At 38.7% G+C, this 21,783-nt stretch overlaps 1 protein-coding gene across 3 annotated transcripts; it reads left to right on the forward strand.

The window, feature by feature from the left end:
- Positions 1–113: 113 nt before the first annotated feature.
- On the forward strand, positions 114–21,080 carry LOC103698458 (protein WVD2-like 1). 3 transcript variants are annotated; one of them, XM_039117163.1, is made up of 7 exons: positions 114–209; positions 1,565–2,134; positions 2,908–2,996; positions 3,104–3,197; positions 3,303–3,374; positions 19,839–19,949; positions 20,561–21,080. In XM_039117163.1, the coding sequence occupies exons 2-7, from the start codon at positions 1,568–1,570 to the stop codon at positions 20,819–20,821; spliced, it is 1,194 nt and encodes a 397-aa protein (XP_038973091.1). In that variant the 5' UTR covers positions 114–209; positions 1,565–1,567; the 3' UTR covers positions 20,822–21,080. The 3 variants fall into 3 exon arrangements, with proteins under 3 accessions (XP_038973091.1, XP_038973093.1, XP_038973092.1); XM_039117165.1 differs by having other exon boundaries at positions 20,506–20,584; XM_039117164.1 differs by lacking the exon at positions 3,303–3,374 and having other exon boundaries at positions 20,561–20,954.
- The last annotated feature ends 703 nt before the right edge of the window (positions 21,081–21,783 follow it).

Consider the following 21,783-nt stretch of genomic DNA (forward strand, 5'->3'; position numbering starts at 1 on the left):
CAAGAAGGAGACTCCGAGAGAAATAAATCGAACGGCTCTGTTTACCTAACGCACGTCTGAAAATCGCCGTCATATGACGCCGTTGGTGGGCGGCCGGCTATAAAGACCGTAACGGCTATTAATTCCGTAACCGAGACCACCCTGAGAGCGACGAGTGGAGAGAGAGAGAGGAAGCGAGTCCTCTCGGATCGAAATTTGGCTGGAAGAGCGTAAGGAATCGCCAGCACTCCTCTCTACTTTTCCCGTTCTTTCTTTTATTTTTAGTTCTTGATCTCATTGTTGTTTTGGTACTGTAATGTGGGAGAAATTTCTCAGAGAAAGTTGGTGATTTGTGTCGGTTTTCGGGGATCGATCGATGGGGTTGTGAGATTTGCTGTCTTTTCTTAAATTTCATGTGAATCTGGCCGAAAGCTTGGTTTTCCTGTGGTTTTGGTTGGGGTTTCGGTTAAGGGATTGTCCATCAGTGTATTTTCGCCATTAGAATCTTGCATTCTCTGCACTTGGTTTACGTTTTAAGAAAGATTATTTGTGGCTCGAGCGATTGATGGTCGATGTTCTTGATCAGTTTTTTTCCTCTTCTATTAGTAGAATCTTGTGTGTGACGGTTCATGTTCTTCTCTTTTTTATCTTTTCGATATTTTCAGTGAAAATGAAATGTGCATTATTTCTTGACTGTTACAAAATTGCTAATTTCTCTGTTTTTATGTAATGTCATACATTTTTGTAAAAAATAAAAGTGAGATTTCCATTTCACTTCATTAGTCTGTTTCTTCTGGTAGAACCTTACATATATTTTGAAACTCCAGGTGTATGTTTAATCTGATTAGAAATGATGGAGCTTCACTTTTTTGGTTACTTGTGCCTCCAACAAAAGAAAGATTTTCGATTCTCTAGTGAAAGTGCCTTGTTTATTTGCATTCATTCCTTTGGTAGGATTGCTGTCTTATATCCACAGCGTGTTTGATATGCATGCTGCAAACTCATTACTCTTCATGATTTGCTTATGTCATTGTAATGCTTAATGATGCATTCCGAAGTAATGTTAGTGAATCTAGTTGTTGACATTTCTAGTTAGTTATGTTCTTTACAGTGAACAGTTTTGTCCACTTTATTTATTTTTTTTTGTTCTATGATTCTGAACATATAGTGATTGGACTGTGTGAATTGATTGTTAAGGAATTGTCATTTCTTTGAATCATTAAAAATCTGATAAAAAAATCATTATGGATCAAATCAAAACATGGACGAATTCGAACATCATCGGCTTTAGTGATTGCTTACTTTAGCCCAACAGGCTGGTGTTCATCATTGAATGGTACAGATTAAAAGTTGTGTAACTGGGGCACATATAGGTGATGTTGGTTTCCAGTATCATGCTTTATTACTTTATGCATGCATGCTTTGTATATCTCTATGTATGTGCCCCATGTATAAGTTTATTTTCTGAAAACATTAGTCTTGCTGCAAGAGTAACTCTACATGCTGAAATAGTTTTGGCACTGTCTCTCCATACCAAGGCATTTGATCTGCAGACAATATGATATTTCTGTAATGTTCCTTGTAGTTAATGGGAAAGAAAATTTTAGATGTTTGTACTGCTGAAGAGTCAGAAGGCTTTGTCATATGTTCAACCAGAGATGATCCTGGGAACCCTGACGACCATCCTAATAAACATCTGGAACCTTCTACATTTGATGAAACTAGAAAGGACATTCCTGATCCTCAAGATTCTCATGCAAATGGACAAATAAAAGAACACAGAGTACATGGGGATATGATAGATGTTTTTGTTGAGAATTCCTTTGTCTATCAAGATGCGGATTCTCCCAAGGAAGACAAAATGCCCTGTTATAAATACTCAATTTTAGATGCTGTCACATTGAAGAAGGAAAAAGCGAACTGTGTAGATCAGAAGCCAGGTAATCACAAGAAAATTGATTCTCCCATTAAAACAGTCAAATCTGCTAATGTTGGAGCAATACATTCCAAACACACTTCTCGTCAACCATTGGCTCTTGCAACCAATAAGCGTGCTTCTGGTGGGAATGATTTTGCCGGTAATATTGCTGGGAATGGGAATGGATCTGCTAATTTGAACAATCAAGATACCCGTAACATGCCAAAGAAGATTCAGGTAATTCTGAATATTCAGATTTTTCTTCCATGTTCTAGTCAATCATTTCTTATGTCCATATGAAAATATACTCCTAGGAGATTATCAATGTTATATAATGCAACAATTCCAGTTTATGCATCGATGATTTAATGAGTTTAGTCTTAATCTATCTTGCTTAAAGTTATCAAGTTATTATGCTTACTTATGTTGATAGGTGATACTGATCATACAAACAGATAATTATTGTGGCATGTTTTGATTTTATTCTAGTCTTGCTCCTGCAAAAAATAATTTTTTGTCTGTTTCTTGATTTTGTGGCAGAAAAGTATCCTTTATGTTGAGGCTCCCTTTTAATTTCTTGTTGATTCTATTCTGGGTTGTGGCCATCATTTATTGCATACTCCCAATCAATGATGATTGTGAAATGAGCATTTCTGAATCGTATAGGAAGGCTGCCAGTTGCCACTTAAGAATTTTTGTGTATGAGGATATGTAATATTTGTAGATAAGTGCTACCACAACTCAAAAATGTCATCCTCCCATGTTGGGCACTGATTTGATATAATTTAGAGCTCTTCTTTGAACTGAAATGATACAAGCTGTCTGTGATAGGGGCAAACGTTTGGTATCATGCCAGTTTGACATTTTTCAGACACATCCTTAATTTACTGATTATCACCAATATGATTATATATTTTTGAACTTTAGTTCTCAGATTTATAGAAACTCATAAGTTTACTGCAAATAGAGAAGATTCTGAATTTATGATAGTTTTCTCTAATATGTTACAGACTGACTCAACTCTCACATCAAGGAAGCCTCTGCAACCTGATAATACAAAGCACCCAGATGAGGAGGATGCTTGCTCTGTTGCCTCTTCGTATCCTCTTGATATTTCTGTTTGGTTTTTGTCTGATGATTTTTTTATTTTTATTTTTCTTTTTTTTCCTTGTAAGGATTGGTATGAGCTTCTTAAATAGTATACAGAACTTCTGCATCAGTGAGAACATTAAAAGGCAGGTTTACTGTGGCATCTGTGCCTGTTTTCAGATGCAGTGAGCGTGCAGAGAGGCGGAAAGAGGTAGTCATTTTCTCATCTCCTAGTATCTGAGCATTTGAATATTTGTAGTGGGCCTAGTGGCTATGAAGAAAAACCTTATGTGTTATTTTTCCTCGTTCTTTTTAGTTTTATTCAAAGTTAGAAGAAAAACACCAAGCTTTGGAGGCCGAGAAAAACCAGCGTGAAGCTAGGACCAAGGTTTTTTCTTTTTTCTTTTGTATCTTTGAAAGAAAGCTGTATCCCAAGGTTTAACTTATGTTCCCTTTACCTAGACCCCTTGTATGTTTTTTCTTTGATAAATTAACAATTTTTATGTTGTCTGTGTTTGGGAGTAACACAATCTTTACTAAACTTCTGATCTTACAGATTCACAACTTTCTTTTTTACCATGTTTGCATTTAGAAAAATCTTAAAATATTTAATTTGTGGAGTATCAATATACCTGAATTTTTGATAGAACTCTGCGACAACTTGTTTATCATGAATACAATTAGATGAAGTATAGGTTTCTGTATTCTAGTGCTGTAGATGTTGATGTTATCACCAATCCCAGGTGTTATCTTTTAGTATTGACTTATATTTTGACTTTTGGAACTGATGTTTTGTATGACCTTTTGCTCTAGAAGTTCAAGTACAGTCTTGTTCATTCTACATCATTTTTCCAATTCCGTGATTAACAATGAGATGATGTTTTTTGGGTCATATATGAGGTCATTGGTTGTTTAGGTTGTCTTTAGCAGAAAGTCTATGATGAGTTACGCCCCGTTCGATGCGACGTTCACAACGGAATTCGAACGGGACATCGTTCATCGTATGAACGCATCTCGGATCGGAGAATTCAAAAATTTTTCTGGATCCAAATCCAGAGGATCTTTGAACTCATTAGGGAGGGGAGATTAGGATCTGAGGAGGGTTGATTAAGATTTATAAAACTAAAACAAAAATCAAAAGTTTTAGATTTGAAGATTTCATCTTCAAAAATTCTGCAGGTGTAGAACACCGTAGCCTGATGATCTATTCTAGGTTCCTGTTTGAGCCGCACAATTGTCCGGTCTCTACAGGTATCCACACGAGAATTTAATCATCTGAGAATAGGTTTTATCGGAGTGCTAGCTCCTTGTAAAGACCTCTCATGACTATCATAAGTTGGAATAAGAATCTGCAATTTAGCTCCTTAAAATAGAACCTTTTCTTCTTCAACCTTGCTTGCGATGGAGGAAGAGGAAGGAGGAACCTTGCATGTGGATCTTCCTTGCCTTGCTACTGTGGAAGTAGAGGAGGATGAAGACCCCTTGCTGCCGTGGAGGAGGAAGAAGAAGGGCTATGTGGTGTGAGGAAGAACTCCTTCTTCCTTGCTGCCGTGTGGTCTTTCTTTTCTTCTCAAACTTCCAACACCTTGGTAGAGGAAGAAGGGAACTCCTTTGCTGCCCTGGAGGAAGAGGATGAAGGCTCCTCTTGCTGCCGTGGGAAGGAGGAAGAAAGGAAGAGGAGGCGTGGAGAGGAAGAGGAGAGAATTTTTTTTAATCCATAACGTCTCCCTTGCTACCCTTTTATAGATTGGGTTTAGGGCTTCTCCTAATCTTATTAGGAGTATGTGACTATAACCCACCTTTGGATTTATGCCAAGTGTCCAATCCTTGTGCTCAGAGATGCATGACATGTGTCCACTTAATCAATTGATTAATTCCTAATCACATTAGGACTCCTAATCTCATTAGGAGAATTAATTTATTTGGGAGCATGCATCCAATGACGCCATGTGGACTTTAAAGTCCGCATAGTGTGAATACAACTTAAGTCATTACATCCTACGATGACATAAGAACTTTAAAATCCGCATAAATCCTGGTTTAATCCTATTGACCAAATCATGAACCCAAATCAATTTGGATCAAACCCAATTTGATTTGGCTCATTAAATCAGCCCAATTGCAATCCAATTGCAATCAATTTCACTTAATTCTTCTTCCATTAACTTACGAACACTTGGTGGGTTAATTCAATCACCAATTATATTGATGATTGATTTATATTGTGATTCCAAATCACAATAATGATAGTCTGACTAATTAAATTCTCTATGTGTGTGATCCCGTAGGTTCTATTCTGACTGGTAGTGAGACATATTGAGATCTCCATCTCAATATCACTGAAACTCCTTTCAGTGGACTGAAACAATTTCAGTTCTACTCTTAGGATTCACTGATCACCAAGTGAATGCCTTCGAGTCTCACAATCCACTAGTGACACTTAGCAGTATATGATAGCAACCCAGCAGAATGGAATGTCTAAATCTCTAGGTGCAGTTAGCGTATGATACAGTTCCTCTATCATGGATCCCGACGTGACGGAGATTATGGATATCTCGTCAAACCCCTTCTTCCGTCATATGTTAAATTTATTCGACTTCCAGTTCGAGATATGGAAAACTCTTTTTCCAAAATACCTGGCCAGTAATTTATCGAACTCAGTCTCATAAATCACATTGGATCACTTCTAATCTATCAAGGTCGATAGATCCCATCTAGATGCAACCTCATTCCAAAATGAACCTACTACATCCAATCCGCACTACAAGGACCCGAATGGCTAGGGCCTAAGTTCACATTCTCGTCAAAGTACAACAACCTCACAGTGAATAGCTGAGGCATCGCAGGTCAAAGGATCGGTCATACAACTGCAGCATAAGTAGTCACTGACGAGTGGATAAACATTCATGTGACTACTATCTTTGGTCACGCTCAGCACCTTGTTCTCTAACAAATACTCGCATAATGACTCCAGTGTCTCTACACTGTGGACTCGAGACTCGTCCATCTGACTAAGTGATCTGTGCACTAATCTTAGTGGATCAATTACCGTCCCTTGTGATGGATCCATCGATCAGGAGCATTTAGAAATTAATCTCTAATGACACATGCCTCAAATTCTCAACTCCTTAAGAATATGTGTCATCATATATTAATTCTTGGACGATTCATGAACACATACAAACATGAATGAAAAACAAATTGCCCAATCTTATTTATTGATAAGAATCAATTATAAATTTGTGCTCCAGATTACAAATATGCGTCAGCCACGTTAGCTTTTAGGGCATACTTCTAACAATCTTCCACTTGCACTAAAGCCAATCAGACATATATTTAAGTCCCATTTTCTCAAGATGGACTTTTAATTTCTTCTGACTCAGCTGCTTAGTGAATGGGTCCGCCATGTTATCAGTGGAGTCTACTCTCTGCACCTCTACAACTTGTTTTCGGGGTAGTCGCGAATTAGATGAAATCGCCGTTCTATGTGCTTGGACTTCTGGTGAGACATCGGCTCCTTAGCCAGTGCTATGGCGCCGTTGTTGTCGCATAAAAGGGTTATGGCATCTGATGACATGACTCCTAGTTCTTTGAAAACTTCTTGTACCAGAACGCTTCCTTCGCAGCATCCAATATAGCAATGTACTCTGCTTCCATGGTAGAATCTGCAATAATCGGTTGCTTGGAACTTTTCCAATTTACCAATCCTCCATTGCATAAGAATATGTATCCTGATGTAGACTTTCTATCATCAGGGTTAGTCATGAAGTCTGAATCAGTATATCCTTCTACTTTTAACTCTATGCCTCCCCCAAAGATCAAAAACATATCCTTGGTCCTTCTCAAGTACTTAAGGATATTTTTCACAGCTATCCAGTGTTCCTCGTCAGGATTCGACTGATATCTGCTCGTGACACTCACAGCATGTGCTATATCAGGTCGAGTACATAGCATGGCATACATGAGGCTCCCTATTGCCGATGCATAAGGGATCCTACTCATGCGCTGAATCTCTTCAGATATTTTGGGGTACATTTTCTTGGAGAGATTTATCCCATGCCTTAGGGGTAACAATCCCCTCTTAGAGTTTTCCATGCTGAACCTCTTCAGCACTTCCTCTATGTACATTTTCTGTGATAGGCCAAGCATCCTCTTAGATCTATTTCTATAGACCTTAATCCCCAAAATATAAGATGCTTCACCTAGGTTTTTCATGGAGAACTTTTTAGACAACCATAACTTGACCGATGTGAGCATAGGAATATCATTCCCAATCAGGAGTATATCATCCACATATAATACGAGAAATTTAATAGCCCTTCCACTGACCTTTTTGTACACACATGGTTTCTCTTTGTTCTTGATGAAATCAAACGATTTGATTACATCGTTGAAACAAGTGTTCCAACTTCAAGATACTTGTTTTAATCCATAAATAGATCTTTGCAGCTTGCTGACCTTGTGATCACTATCACTGGAAGTGAAACCCTGAGGCCATGGTCTGCCGTACCGGTCCGGCCTGGGACCGGTACCGGATCAGCGTAAAATTCGGTACCGGTAATCTATTGTTGAAGAACCGGTACGGACCGGTACGGGACCGGTTCGGACCGGTATGGGACCGGTACGGACCGGTACGCCACCGGTACGGACCGATACGGGACCGGTACGGGACCGGTTTCGTACTGGTCCGGGCCGCCACCGGTACGCCGATCGGTACCGGTACGGCGGACCTTGCCTGAGGCTGTTCCATATAGATATTTTTCTCAAGATATCAATTAAGAAATGCAGTTTTCACATTCATCTGCTATATCTCATAATCATGATAAGCTGAAATGGCAAGCAACGTTCGAATGGACTTCAGCATGGCTACCGGTGAAAAGGTATCCTGATAGTCAATGCCTTCGCGCTGACTATAACATTTTGCCACCAACCTTGCCTTATAGGTCTCTACCTTGCCATCCGAACCCATTTTTCTTTTGTAGATCCATTTACACCCAATAGGTACTATACCTTCAGGCGGATCTACTAAGGTCCATACTTGGCTGGAATGCATGAAGTCTATTTCTGACTTCATCGCATCCATCCATTTTTTGGAGTCAATGTCTAACATTGCTTCGTTGTAGGTCTTGGGATCATCACTATAATCTCTTTCTCCCATGAGGAACTCTTCCTCTATTTTCTCTGTAAGCATGCCTAAGTATCTTTCAGGAGGATGGGAGATTCTACTGGATCTATGAAGTGGACGAGGTTCTTCATGTATTGGCTCAATGTGAATAGGTTCACTAGGCTCAATTGCTCGTTGCTCTTCAGAGATTTTTTTTTCGAGCTCAATTTTTCTTCCACTGCCTCTATCAAGGATAAACTGTTTTTCCAAGAAGATGGCATGTCGGCTCACAAACACTTTGTGATCTTTTGGGATGTAAAAATTGTATCCTAACAACTCTTTAGGATATCCAATGAAACGAGCACCAATTGTCCTAGACTCTAACTTGTCCGCCTGTTGTCGCTTGACTTGGGCTGGACATCCCCAAATCTTGAGATAACCAAGACTTGATTTCTTACCATGCCATATCTCATACGGTGTAGTAGGATCCGACTTAGAGGGAACTCTATTCAATACGTAGATAGCTGTAAGTAGGGCATCTCCCCACAAGAATAAAGGTAAGTCAATGAAACTCATCATGGACCTGACCATATCAAATAGGGTCCGATTCCTCCTTTCTGACACTCCGTTGAGTTAAGGTATTCTAGGAGGTGCCCATTGTGAAACTATACCATTTTGTTTGAGATAATCGCGAAACTCTCCACTAAGGTATTCTCCTCCTCGATCTGATCGAAGAACCTTAATGAGTTTTTCTGTCTGTTTTTCTACTTCAAATCTGAATTCTTTGAACCTTTCAAATGCTTCAGATTTATGTCTCATAAGATAGACATAGCCATACCGTGAGTAATCATCGGTAAAAGTAATAAAGTAGAAAAATTGATCCCTAGTCTGCACATCGAATGGGCCACATAAATCAGTGTGTACTAGGGCAAGTATTTCAGTGGACCTCTCCTCGTGTCCAACAAAGGGTAATTTGGCCATTTTTCCTTGAAGGCAGGATTCACAAATCGGATATGACTCAGAAGTTAATGAACTCAAAAGCCCATGTTTCTTCAGTTTGTTAATTCTGTCTTCTCCTATATGACCAAGTCTGAGGTGCCACAAATACTTTTGATTTATCTCATCTTTAGATCTTTTAGATCCTATGGTACTCACTGTATGCTCAGATATGTTCACAAATACATCCATATGTAAGTGATAGAGACCGTCAATCATAAAACCACGTCCAAACAGTTTATTTCAAAAATAAATGAAAATGTAGTCTTTATTGAAATTGAATTCATAATGTTTCTGTGCTAAACAAGATACAGAAATTAGATTTCTGCTAGCACTAGGTACGAAATAACAATCTCTAAGTATCAAACTAAATTCCGATGGTAAATGCAAAGAAAATGTGCCCACAGCAACAACAACAACTCTTGCTTCATTGTCAATCCGTAGGGTTACCGCACCTTCCGTAAGCCTTCTACTTTCCTTTAGACCCTGCATGGTAGTGCACAAGTGAACACTAGAACCAGAGTCTATAACCCAACTGAAAATAGAAAAAATCATTAGATTAGTTTCAATAATGAGCATATTAGACATATCTTCAGAAGGCGTGTCACTCTTCTTGCTCTTTATGTTTCTCATATAGATAGGACAATTCCTCTTCCAATGCCCGTCTTCATTGCAATGGAAACATTTTCCTTTGGATTCGGCCTTCTTCTTAGGAACTTCCTTCTTCAGCTTTTTCTCGATCTTCTGCTTCTTCGCAGGCTTCTTCTTCTTCTTCCCAGTAGACTTTCTCTTAGAAGTAAAAGCTAGCTCAGCAGCGAGAACTGTGCCCCTTGAACCTTTCAAGGCTCCCTCATTTGTCACTAACTGTTGGGGGAAAACCCAAGTCGCGTCGACCAGAAGGCGCCTGACCAGGGAGCGCTGACCAAAATGCGCCGACCTAGCGACGTTTGAGTTCAAGGCGCCCAACTGGGCAACTGGCTTGGCTCGGCACCCGGCCAACCCCAAAATGCCTTGTCCAAATATTCGACCCCGGCCTGATTCCTTAGAGAGAACCTGACAACTAGATATCTAACTCCACCGTACTCTGCTACCGTCGTCAAGCCATTAAGGCACATGGCCTTCGCAGGCCTCCGGCACACCCGATCATTAATGCGTGTGGCCTCTGCAGGCCTTCAGTGCACTCAACCATTAATGAACACGGCTCAAGATGATCTCCGGATCACTTGACCATCAAAACGTATGGCTTTTCCTGATCACCGGTTCCCTCAACAATTAATGCGCTTGTTATCTACGGACCCCAGGCCCTCCACAGCAGGCGGTTGAACCACTCCACCAGGTCCGATCAACCACGACAATTCGCTGACTTCGGTCTGATCCGGTCTCATCCTCCACAACGCCATTAATGAACATGATCGTGCTCAATTATCACGAAGAGGACAATCTGCCCTGTCACCTCCCAGGTAATATCATATCCTTCTATAAAAGGAAAACCCGGGGGGGAGGGACGACAAGAACAACAGAAAATAAGAAGAGAAATATTCTCCTCCTATTCTCCCATCTACTGCTATCTCCACTCATATACTGCCCCCCTTCTGACTTAAGCGTCGGAGGGCCGGCGCCGGGAACCCCGACCACCGGCTTCTTGCAGGTCTCGAGGAGGACGCCACCAGCCGACGTACCGCCACCCACCGTTCCAGCAGCGGAGCTCCTCCCCCCTCAGCCGACGGTCGCCCCCGGGTCCAATTTCCAGCAACACTAACATATTCAACAATTCAAGATTGGTGCATTTAATTTTATTCATATGGTAGTTTACAATAAACTGCCCATATGAAGATGGCAACGATTGTAGGATCAAATCCGTTTGCAAATTCTTGTGCATGGTCATGCCAAGCTTCTCAAGTTTCTCAAGATCCTTGATCATGGTCAAACCATGTTCATGGACGGACTGCCCATCACGCATCTTGGCTTTGAAGAGTCGCTTGGACACTTCAAACCTCGCTGCGCGATTCTGTTCACCATATAACTCTTGTAGGTGATCAAGTATGTCCTTAGCAGTCTTCATGCTCTCATGCTGGCATTGCAATTCGTTGGACATGGATGTCAAAATGTAGCACCTAACCTTATTATCGTCATCCAACTATTTTGCATGCGTCTCACGCTGCTCATTGGTTGCACGGGCTGGTAACATCGGAAGTTCATGGTCAAAAACATAAGCTATCTTCTCGCAACTCAAGACGATCTTCAAGTTGTGGAGCCAATCTTTGTAGTTTGGTTTGGTCAACCTATTGTTACCTAGAATTCGAACTATCAGGTTGGAAACCATTGACATCTGCAGAGAGTAAAGATTCTAATTAAAAATTTGTATTTGACATTAATTTGTTTTAGGAACTTTTAAAACAAAATTGGAATAAATCTCGGATCTCTCACACTCCCCTGGTAAAGATATGGAAACCTGCGACTTAGGGTTTCGAGTGGGGTGTTGCGGTCCCACCAATCTACATGTCACCTCACCTAACAGTTACTAGCCCACTGTATCCAGCTGAGACTAATCAACGCCGGAAAGATCTTAGCAATTCTACTATGGTGGAAGACCAATCGACTTATTATTGGATAATCAGATCTTAGTGATTCCAACTTTGAGCTTTCCATAGAAGGTAGTCGATCAATTGGCCAGGTAAGCAGGTGGGAGGCTCTCCTTACTCAGAGAGTAAGGTCCTAATTAAGTAACCACCTTTAAGCTTTTCTAGACACCAATTAGATCAATTAATCAAATATGGCTAGCTCAATGTATCATTCACTCTCGATTGATTTAGGAAGGTTTTAGGTTTCTTGGGATTTACATCTAATGTAACCATCTACCCCATACCATATGTTATTCGATTTACATCTTATGTAAATGTCACATTAGTTCAAATTTACATCTTATGTAATTATGAAACCCTTTCATATATTATGTGATTACATCTTATGTAACGTGACCTACAGCTCGGTCTTCGCTTTTTGAGACTTCCTCTACCCACATCTCTATGTGCCCGCAGCACTTCCATATGGAGAAAGATGGGCTTACCATGTTCCATCAATAGCACCTAACCTATGCCGACATAATTGTTTCAGTTTACATCTTATGTAAATGTCCTATTGTTTAAGGGTTTTATTTACATCTCATGCAAATAAATTTTGTTTAACTAATACATACATCTCATGCATACATTGTTTTAAACATATCCTTAAACAAGTATGAACATTATGATTACCACATGCATCTCATGTATATTTTCAGATCTGAAACTTTAAACCTATTATGCTATTCTCTAGATTTTAGATCATGCATTACTTGATTTCAAACATTGTAATCTAACTGCAATTCTAAAATAATTTGCAAGATCAAAGCAAATAAAAAATCTGCATGCTGAAAATTTCAGCAACTTGAAATTTCAGCACGCAGAAAATCCAACAAGCATAATTGTTTTAAACATATCCTTAAACAAGTATGAACATTATGATTACCATCTAGATTTTAGATCATGCATTACTTGATTTCAAACATTGTAATCTAACTGCAATTCTAAAATAATTTGCAAGATCAAAGCAAATAAAAAATCTGCATGCTGAAAATTTCAGCAACCTGAAATTTCAGCACGCAGAAAATCCAACAAGCATAATTGTTTTAAACATATCCTTAAACAAGTATGAACATTATGATTACCACATGCATCTCATGTATATTTTCAGATCTGAAACTTTAAACCTATTATGCTATTCTCTAGATTTTAGATCATGCATTACTTGATTTCAAACATTGTAATCTAACTGCAATTCTAAAATAATTTGCAAGATCAAAGCAAATAAAAAATCTGCATGCTGAAAATTTCAGCAACCTGAAATTTCAGCACGCAGAAAATCTAACAAGCATAATTTCTTTAAAAATTAGATTAAAAATGTGGTAATCAATCCTTAAGTCCTAATCATGCTCCCTAGAATCATAGCTCTGATACCATTGATGAGTTATGCCCCGTTCGATGCGACGTTCGCAGCGGAATTCGAATGGGATGTCGTTCATCGTATGAACGCGCCTCGGATCGTAGAATTCAAAATTTTTTTTGATCCAAATCTAGAGGATCTTTGAACTCATTAGGGAGGGGAGATTAGGATTTGAGGAGGGTTGATTAAGATTTATAAAACTGAAACAAAAATCAAAAGTTTTAGATTTGAAGATTTCATCTTCAAAAATTCTGCAGGTGTAGAACACCGTAGCCTGATGATCTATTCTAGGTTTCTGTTTGAGCCGCACAATTGTCCGGCCTCTACAGGTATCCACACGAGAATTTAATCATCTGAGAATAGGTTTTACCGGAGTGCTAGCTCCTTGCAAAGACCTCTCATGACTATCATAAGTTGGAATAAGAATCTGCAATTTAGCTCCTTAAAATAGAACCTTTTCTTCTTCAACCTTGCTTGCGATGGAGGAAGAGGAAGAAGGAACCTTGCATGTGGATCTTCCTTGCCTTGCTACTGTGGAAGTAGAGAGGATGAAGACCCCTTGCTGCCGTGGAGGAGGAAGAAAAAGGGCTATGTGGCGTGAGGAAGAACTCCTTCCTTGCTACCGTGTGGTCTTTCTTTCTTTCTTCTCTTCTCAAACTTCCAACGCCTTGGAAGAGGAAGAAGGGAACTCCTTTGCTGCCGTGGAAGAAGAGGATGAAGGCTCCTCTTGCTGCCGTGTGAAGGAGGAAGAAAGGAAGAGGAGGCGTGGAGAGGAAGAGGAGAGAATTTTTTTTAATCCATAACGTCTCCCTTACTACCCTTTTATAGTTTGGGTTTAGGGCTTCTCCTAATCTTATTAGGAGTATGGGACTATAACCCATCTTTGGATTAATGCCAAGTGTCCAATCCTTGTGCTCAGAGATGTATGACATGTGTCCACTTAATCAATTGATTAATTCCTAATCACATTAGGACTCCTAATCTCATTAGAAGAATTAATTGATTTGGGAGCATGCATCCAATGATGCCATGTGGACTTTAAAGTCCGCATAGTGTGAATACGACTTAAGTCATTTTCATCCTACGACGACATGTGGACTTTAAAATCCGCATAAATTCTGGTTTAATCCAATTGACCCAATCATGAACCCAAATCAATTTGGATCAAATCCAATTTGATTTGGCTCATTAAATCAGCCCAATTGCTATCCAATTGCAATCAATTCCACTTAATTCTTCTTCGATTAACTCACTGACACTTAGTGGGTTAATTCAATCACCAATCATATTGATGATTGATTTCTATTGTGATTCCAAATCACAATTATGATAGTCTGACTAATTAAATCCTCTATGTGTGTGACCTCGTAGGTTATATTTTTCTTCCATTAACTCACTAACACCTAGCAGTATGTGGTGGCAACTTAGTAGAATGGAATGTCTAAACCTCTAGGTGCAGTTAGCGTATGATACAGTTCCTCTATCATGGATTCCGACGTGACGGAGGTTGTAGATATCTCGTCAAACCCCATTGTCCGTCATATGTTAAATTTATTCGACTTCCGGTTCGAGATATGGAAAACTCTTTTTCCAAAATATCTGATCAGGAATTTATCGAACTCAGTCTCATAAATCACATATGATCACTCCTAATCTATCAAGGTCGATAGATCCCATCTAGATGCAACCCTATTCCAAACCTACTGTAGCCAATCTGCACTACAAAGATCCGAATGGCTAGGGCCCAAGTTCACATGCTCGTCAAAGTACAACAACCTCACAGTGAATAGCTGAGGCATCGTAGGTCAAAGGATCGGTCATACAACTGCAGCATAAGTAGTCACTGACGAGTGGATAGACATCCATGTGACTACTATCTTTCGTCACACTCAGTACCTTGTTCTCTAACAAGTACTCGCATAATCACTCCAGTGTCTCTACACTGTGGACTCGAGACTCGTCCATCTGACTAAGTGATCCGTGCACTAATCTCAGCGGATCAATCACTGTCCCTCGTGATGGATCCATCGATCAGGAGCATTTAGAAATTCATCTCTAATGACACATGCTTCAAATTCTCAACTTCTTGAGAATATGTGTCATCATCTATTAATTTCTTGGACGATTCATGGACATATACAAACATGAATGAAAAGCAAATTGCCCAATCTTATTTATTGATAAGAGTCAAATTACAAATTTGTGCCACAGATTACAAATATGCGTCAGCTACGTTGGCTTGTAGGGCATACTTCTAACAATCTATGCTTCATTCTGTGAATTATTTGTACCTTTCTTCTTCTACTTCTTTTATTGGATCATCTATGAGGTCATTGGTTGTTTAGGTTGTCTTTAACAGAAAATCTTTGCTTCATTCTGTGAATTATTTGTACTTTTCTTCTTCTTCTTCTTCTTCTTCTTCTTCTTCTTCTTCTTCTTCTTCTTCTTCTGCTAAGCTGGATATATTATACATTCCATGTTGCCACCCAATCGGCTGCACTGTTTTCCTCTTCTTCTTCTTCTTCTTCTTCTTCTTCTTCTTCTTCTTCTGCTAAGCTGGATATATTATACATTCCATGTTGCCACCCAATCGGCTGCACTGTTTTCCTCTTTGTATGTGTGGACCACCTCAATGAATTCTAGGCCTATCAGCATTTGCCAATAGTCCTAAAGCAGGGAGTGAGCGCAGCCATCACTAGATGCTAAAGTTGGACAGCCATTTGATCACCATTCTATGTGTAGACCACCTCAATGCATTCTAGGCCCGTCAACATTCGCCGATGGTCCTAAAGTAGGGAGTGAGTGCAACCATCACTAGATGCCTAAGTTTGACAGCCATTTGATCACCATTCTAGAGTCCCATGTTAGCAAAATGTTGGATGCCCCCAAGACCTTGGTTGCATAAGTCACCCCTTCTCAAGCTCCATGAACTTCGGCCCATTGGAATAGATGTATCGGAGATATGTGAGTCACCTGCATGAAGGAAGGAGTAGCTGTGACACTTGACAACAAAATCGGCTCCACCAAAGGCTCCTTTCTTGTGCACACTGCTATCAAAGTTAATCTTGAGGAAGCAAGGGGGTGCTGGCTCCCATAAAAAGTAATTTTGGTAACCTGTATCTTTCTTTTTTAGGATAGAGTTTTATAGCATTACTAATTTGCATGAAGCCATGGTTGTATGCCAAGCACCTCATCCATTTTATTAACCATTAATGTCCATCATTGTCATTAACTTGTTTTGGACATACTGCAAATTCTATTTCTATTCAAGATATGGCAAGCGGGTGCTCTATTTAATTGTTCTTTTAAACTGAAAGTGATCTTTTCTTTTTATTAACTTTTTAATGCATATACCTAAATGACTCTGTAGTAGTAACTCCAACAGCATATACAAAGCTTAATTTTAAAAATATCTAATGCAACAAAAGTATTCCGAGCATCTGTCATCTCAGAAATGCTAAATTATGATCTTCAAGTTATGGCTTACATATGAAGTGAATGATAAAGAAGACTTGGTTAAGCTAACTTCAAAGAATTGAAATACGTTCTTAACCTAGGAAGAAACTACTCAACGTTGGATGTGTATATGGAAGCTCTTTTTTGTTGCTGTATAGGGAATCTAAAGTTAACATTCACGTCTCCCCTTGGAGAGTGTGAATTACAGTGGGTGCAGGAAATTGCAAAATCCTCTGAAAAAGGAGCCATTATCTCTATTTGTGGAACAACCTTGACTTTTCTGTTACAGAAAGTACCATCTCGGTATCTTAGATCTGAGAAAGATTGCATCTTACATGCTTTTATCCACATCTGTAATGCTGGGCGTGCTCCAGACCATTCAATAGTAAGCTGCCGTAATACTGGGCATAATTGGAGTTTTTTTTTCACTTGTATATTTTAGTTGCTACTTGCAATAGGCTACAAACATCCAAGCTTCTTTACTGCTTTCATCAGTAACTAGTAAGTGTTTTCTTTTGTGACCTTTCATAATGTCAAGCTTAACAAGCCTTGTCCTGTTGATACAGGATCCACTTTAATGGTCAATGTATGATCCATTAAAGTTCAAGAAAGCTTAATCACTGGCTTGCAGCTCATATTAAACTTGCTTAACACATTAAATTAGAGTTGAATTCTGGAAAAGGTGGCTGCTTGCTTTGAAAGATAAAGGCCATTTGTAAAGTAGAGAAATATGCCTACTTGGTGTGACAAATTAATATGATGCAATTAGGAAACAACCATCTGGGATTGCACAGCTAGGATAGAGCTCTGAGAGGGATGAAGGCTGGTTTAATGTTGGAAACAACTTTCACTGCTAAGGCACGGATAGCTAGTATTGACCCTGCTATAACATTTGCTCTAGTATCATATTACCCATCCATACCATAATGCACAATTGGAGTTTTCACTTGTATATTCATATTTTAGTTACTGCTTACGATAGGCTACAAAAAATCCAGGCCTCTTTACTGTTTTCATTAGTAACTACTAAGTGTTTTCTTGACCGGCTATTGACCTTTCATAGCGTCAATCTTAACAAGCCTTGCCCCATTGATAAGGGATGCACTTTAATGATCAATATATGATCCATTAAAGTTCAAGAGAGCTTTAGTACTGGCTTGTGACTCATATTGAACTTCCTTAACACATTAATTTAGTGTTGAATTCTGGAAATGACAAATTAAAATCATGCAATTAGGAAACAGCCATCTGGTATTGCACAACCAGGATAGTTGCTCTAAGAGGGATGAAGACATGTTTAATGTGGGGAACTGCAGTCATTGCTAAGGCACAGACAGCTAGTATTGTGACCCAGCTCTAGTATCATATTGCATGTGCTACTGTCTCAAGACATGCAGCCTGTATGCAAAGTTTGAAAAACAAGGTTTCAGTTTTGACAAAATGAGAAATATCTCGATCAAAATCAATCTAGAACTGATGTTGATTTCAGGTTTTTTGGTTTTGACTGAAAGCAACCATTATGAGTCCCTTTTATCTGTTTTAGCAGCAGAAGCTAATAGAAATTGATGAACATCTAAATAGCATCACAAGTTTGCGTGTTTTCCTATTTTATTTGTGCATGCATGCTCCTGCTCACGTGTGTTGGCTGGGTGTGATTTTTTGTAGTTTGTGGTTAATCAGCCTGTGGGAATATATTTGCAAGATCAAACTTAATTTTTGCCAAGTTAAGATTAGGTTCTAAAATTTCTGGAAACGGCAAAACTTTTCTTAAACTTGTCTCTGTTAATGGGCATATATATGCAATTTAAGCAAGATCTCGTGGATATTATATGGCAAGGATTTCATAAAATTCTCAACTACTTTGTAGGAAAAAAATGCTAAGATTCAAGAATAAATACATTTTTTAATCCAAAGTTTGCTGTACCGGTCGGTACTATATCATACTGGGTATATTGTATCGTACTAGTTCCAAAATGGTATGCAGTCTCGTATACCTCTCTATCTCGTACCGTACCATGTACCGATATTGCAATAGGATGGTACTGGTACGGGATCCGATACCGAGACGGCGAACCTTATTCTAATCATTATCATTCTAATTTTCATGAAGAAAACTTTTGTTACATCTGTAGAATTTGTTGGTTATGTGACAGAAATCAAATAAAAATGATGTCACAGGTTTGCAAACCAGCTTGAAGAATAAACTGAGTACAAAATGGGTTAGGTGGTAAAGAGTGATTTAAAGACTACAAGGAGATTTGAGTCTCGTGAAAGAGATTCAGGGTCTGTAAGAATTCATAAATACAAATAGAATGACCATGCATAACGTGATGAAAAGGAAAAAAAGATATCTTGCAAGAGTTTGGAGGATGATACTACAAACTAAATAAATAAAATATTAGATCAGTAAGGTATCAAGACCTGATGGATCCTCCAAATAGGGACATCAGAAATCTGAAGTGGTAATTTATTGTGCATTTGATGGAGAAAATTTGGGAAGTTAAGGGACAACAGTGGGGCCGACGATGTTACAAAAAGTACTGGTAATTGAGACTGAGACAATCTTACAATATTCATAAGATGTTAGTTTTGGATAAAAATGCCGAGGCTGAACCTGTAGTAAATCAGGAAGGAAAAAGTATCAACAAGTACATTTAGAAGATGCTTTGAAATTGCATGTACAGAGAAAATAATGACTGCATTGTAGGATTTGCACATGCTCGGTGCTTTATGGAAGGGTCAATAAAGTAGAAAATTTACCTATAAAAATGGGGTTGACAGTTATAATAAAACCTATGAAAGATTGGGTAACAGACGATGGTTTATAAAGCTGATACCAAATATATTAAATTGGCTAGTTGATGTTTCACTTAAAACCTTGTCCTTATGTTTACTTTTTGTACCATTATCTGACCATCGTAAGTGAGATTGTTTTTTCTTTTTTCCTGGGCGGGGGGCGCAGAGGTGGGCGGTGTTCTAATGAATTGAAAATAAGTAGCATAAATGGTTTGAATATCTTAAATTTGATTGAGATAAGTGAGGAGAAAATAAGATCAGTTGTGCCATAAAAGTTCTATTGTGTATAACTTAATCCATTTAATGATATCTAGTAGCTGTGTACATTACTTTTCCTTGCTTAATTCATAATATTGGAACTGTTGTTTATGAGCTTTTCATCAGAACTGTATTAAATATGAGATTGGGAATATTCAGGGCCTATGATTTCTGTATTAATCTTGGTACATAAAATCAACTGAAGCTGGATTTGATAAGAACTTTTTATTCACCTTAGTATTAAGTGTGCCTTGTTTTCAGGAAGAACGAGAGGCAGCACTTAAGCAACTTAGAAAGAGCCTGACTTTCAAAGCTATGCCTATGCCGAGCTTCTACCGTGAAGGTCCTCTACCAAAGGTTGAGCTTAAAAAGGTACTAATCTAAACTAACTGCTTCTATGCAACCATTTGTCTAGTCCATTAGAAAGAGATATATGCTGGCTCTGTACTATGTAACAGATTTTGAAGCTTTCATTATTCATGGATATGGTTCTCAACAGGCCATGATTTGGCTGCTGTAGATGTCTAACCTCTATGACTTTTTATCAGTGAATTTGTCCAATAAATGCACAGGTTATACATCTGTAGCATAATTAAGGTTTGTCAGATTGTAGTTCTTGAGTGGCTACAGCATACTGAAGTCTTTGAGAGCTCTAGGTGTTGCAGTTGAATTTTTTGCCATGATGGGCTATGGTAAAAACGAAAAACATGCTTCTTAGTAGCTTGCTGCTTGACTTGTTATAATTCAGATATATGCTCTTCCACCCAACCCACTTGAAAACCTGTTTAAACTTGGAAAATTAATTTATGAACTGTTAAACTCAAGTTCAATATAGACTTTAGTGATGATCGGGTGGCTTTCGGGCTACAAATTATGTTGACATATGTGGTCATAGTCCCTTATATTGAATTGCTATGCAACCGTTCAGATTTTAATGCTAGATAAATAAGGCTGTTCTACTTCATTTCCTACTTCATTTGAAGCTACCTACAACTCGTCCAAAGTCACCAAAACTTGGTCGAAGGCAAAGCTGTAGTGATGTGAACAATCCATCCAATGGAGATAACAATGATGGAGCATGCGGTCGAGTGAACCGTCACAGCTCAGGGAGTTTCAAGGAAGAGACCAACAAACTGCAGAGTGGTGTGAAGTATGGAAATGCTAAAGATAAAGAAGAGACCAAACTGGTGAGGGAGAGTTCCAAGCCCCTTTCTCAGAAGGCTGATATCACTGTGCATTCCTAGCATGTGAATTTCTCCTATATTCTGTTAATTTGTCTTACGTGACATAAACGGACCCTTTTTCTGGAAGATGTAGTGTCGTTATGAGAACTTGTTGCTAGAATTTGTGAGATTTATGATGGGGTAGATTTTGTAAGTCATACAGAAAGATGCTGATATCATTTTTGAAGCCGTCTGAGTAGCAATGATTTTGGTTGTAACTTGCGACAGTTATGTAGTATATGTTGTTATCATTATAATTATAGTTGTGATTGCTGTTATAGTGGTAGTAGTTGTTCTTTTGTTGTTATTGCCTTGGTTATTATTGCACATTTTAGATTATTACTCATTAGAGCATATGAGAATTAGATTATCGGTGCAATCACCTTTTACTTTTGCTTTGCTTATTAAATATACTTTCTTTCTAAGTAAACCTTGATATTTCTTTAAGTTGCCATTGAAGAACATCACGTGTGATCTTATCAACATTAAACTTGGACTGTCTGAAGTTCCCTTCAGTCTTGGCTTTTGTACCCATGATAGATTCATGCTTGGTCCTTTTCTTGTTTTAATTTTGGGAGATGCCATGCTTGGTCTGCTTAAGATGGATCGGACTGTCTATGCGCCACCTATTCTGCAGCTTGATCTGTCAAATCTTCCAATTTTGCAGCCATTCAATCCCATTATAACTCAGTCAAATTCCTTTCTCTACTTCCTATCATTGACCCTCCTGTAAATTTACTGCAAGAATTATGTTAATTTTCATTTTTCCTCATCTGTGATGGTACCTCTGTACTGTACCAACTTTATCAGATGTCTCCCAAGAGAGAATTTATGATGGTGATTTTAACATTCTCTTCATTTTAATTGCTGGCCAGTTTGGAATGTGGGCTCAGATGTGGAGATTCATCACTAGTTTGTCGCCCGTTTTATTATCTATCCAATGGTTGAACATCTAGATAATCCTTCTTGATCAGGTTCCTGGA

The sequence above is a fragment of the Phoenix dactylifera genome, unplaced genomic scaffold (genome assembly GCF_009389715.1).
Source record: "Phoenix dactylifera cultivar Barhee BC4 unplaced genomic scaffold, palm_55x_up_171113_PBpolish2nd_filt_p 000188F, whole genome shotgun sequence".
Classification (NCBI taxonomy): Eukaryota; Viridiplantae; Streptophyta; class Magnoliopsida; order Arecales; family Arecaceae; genus Phoenix; species Phoenix dactylifera.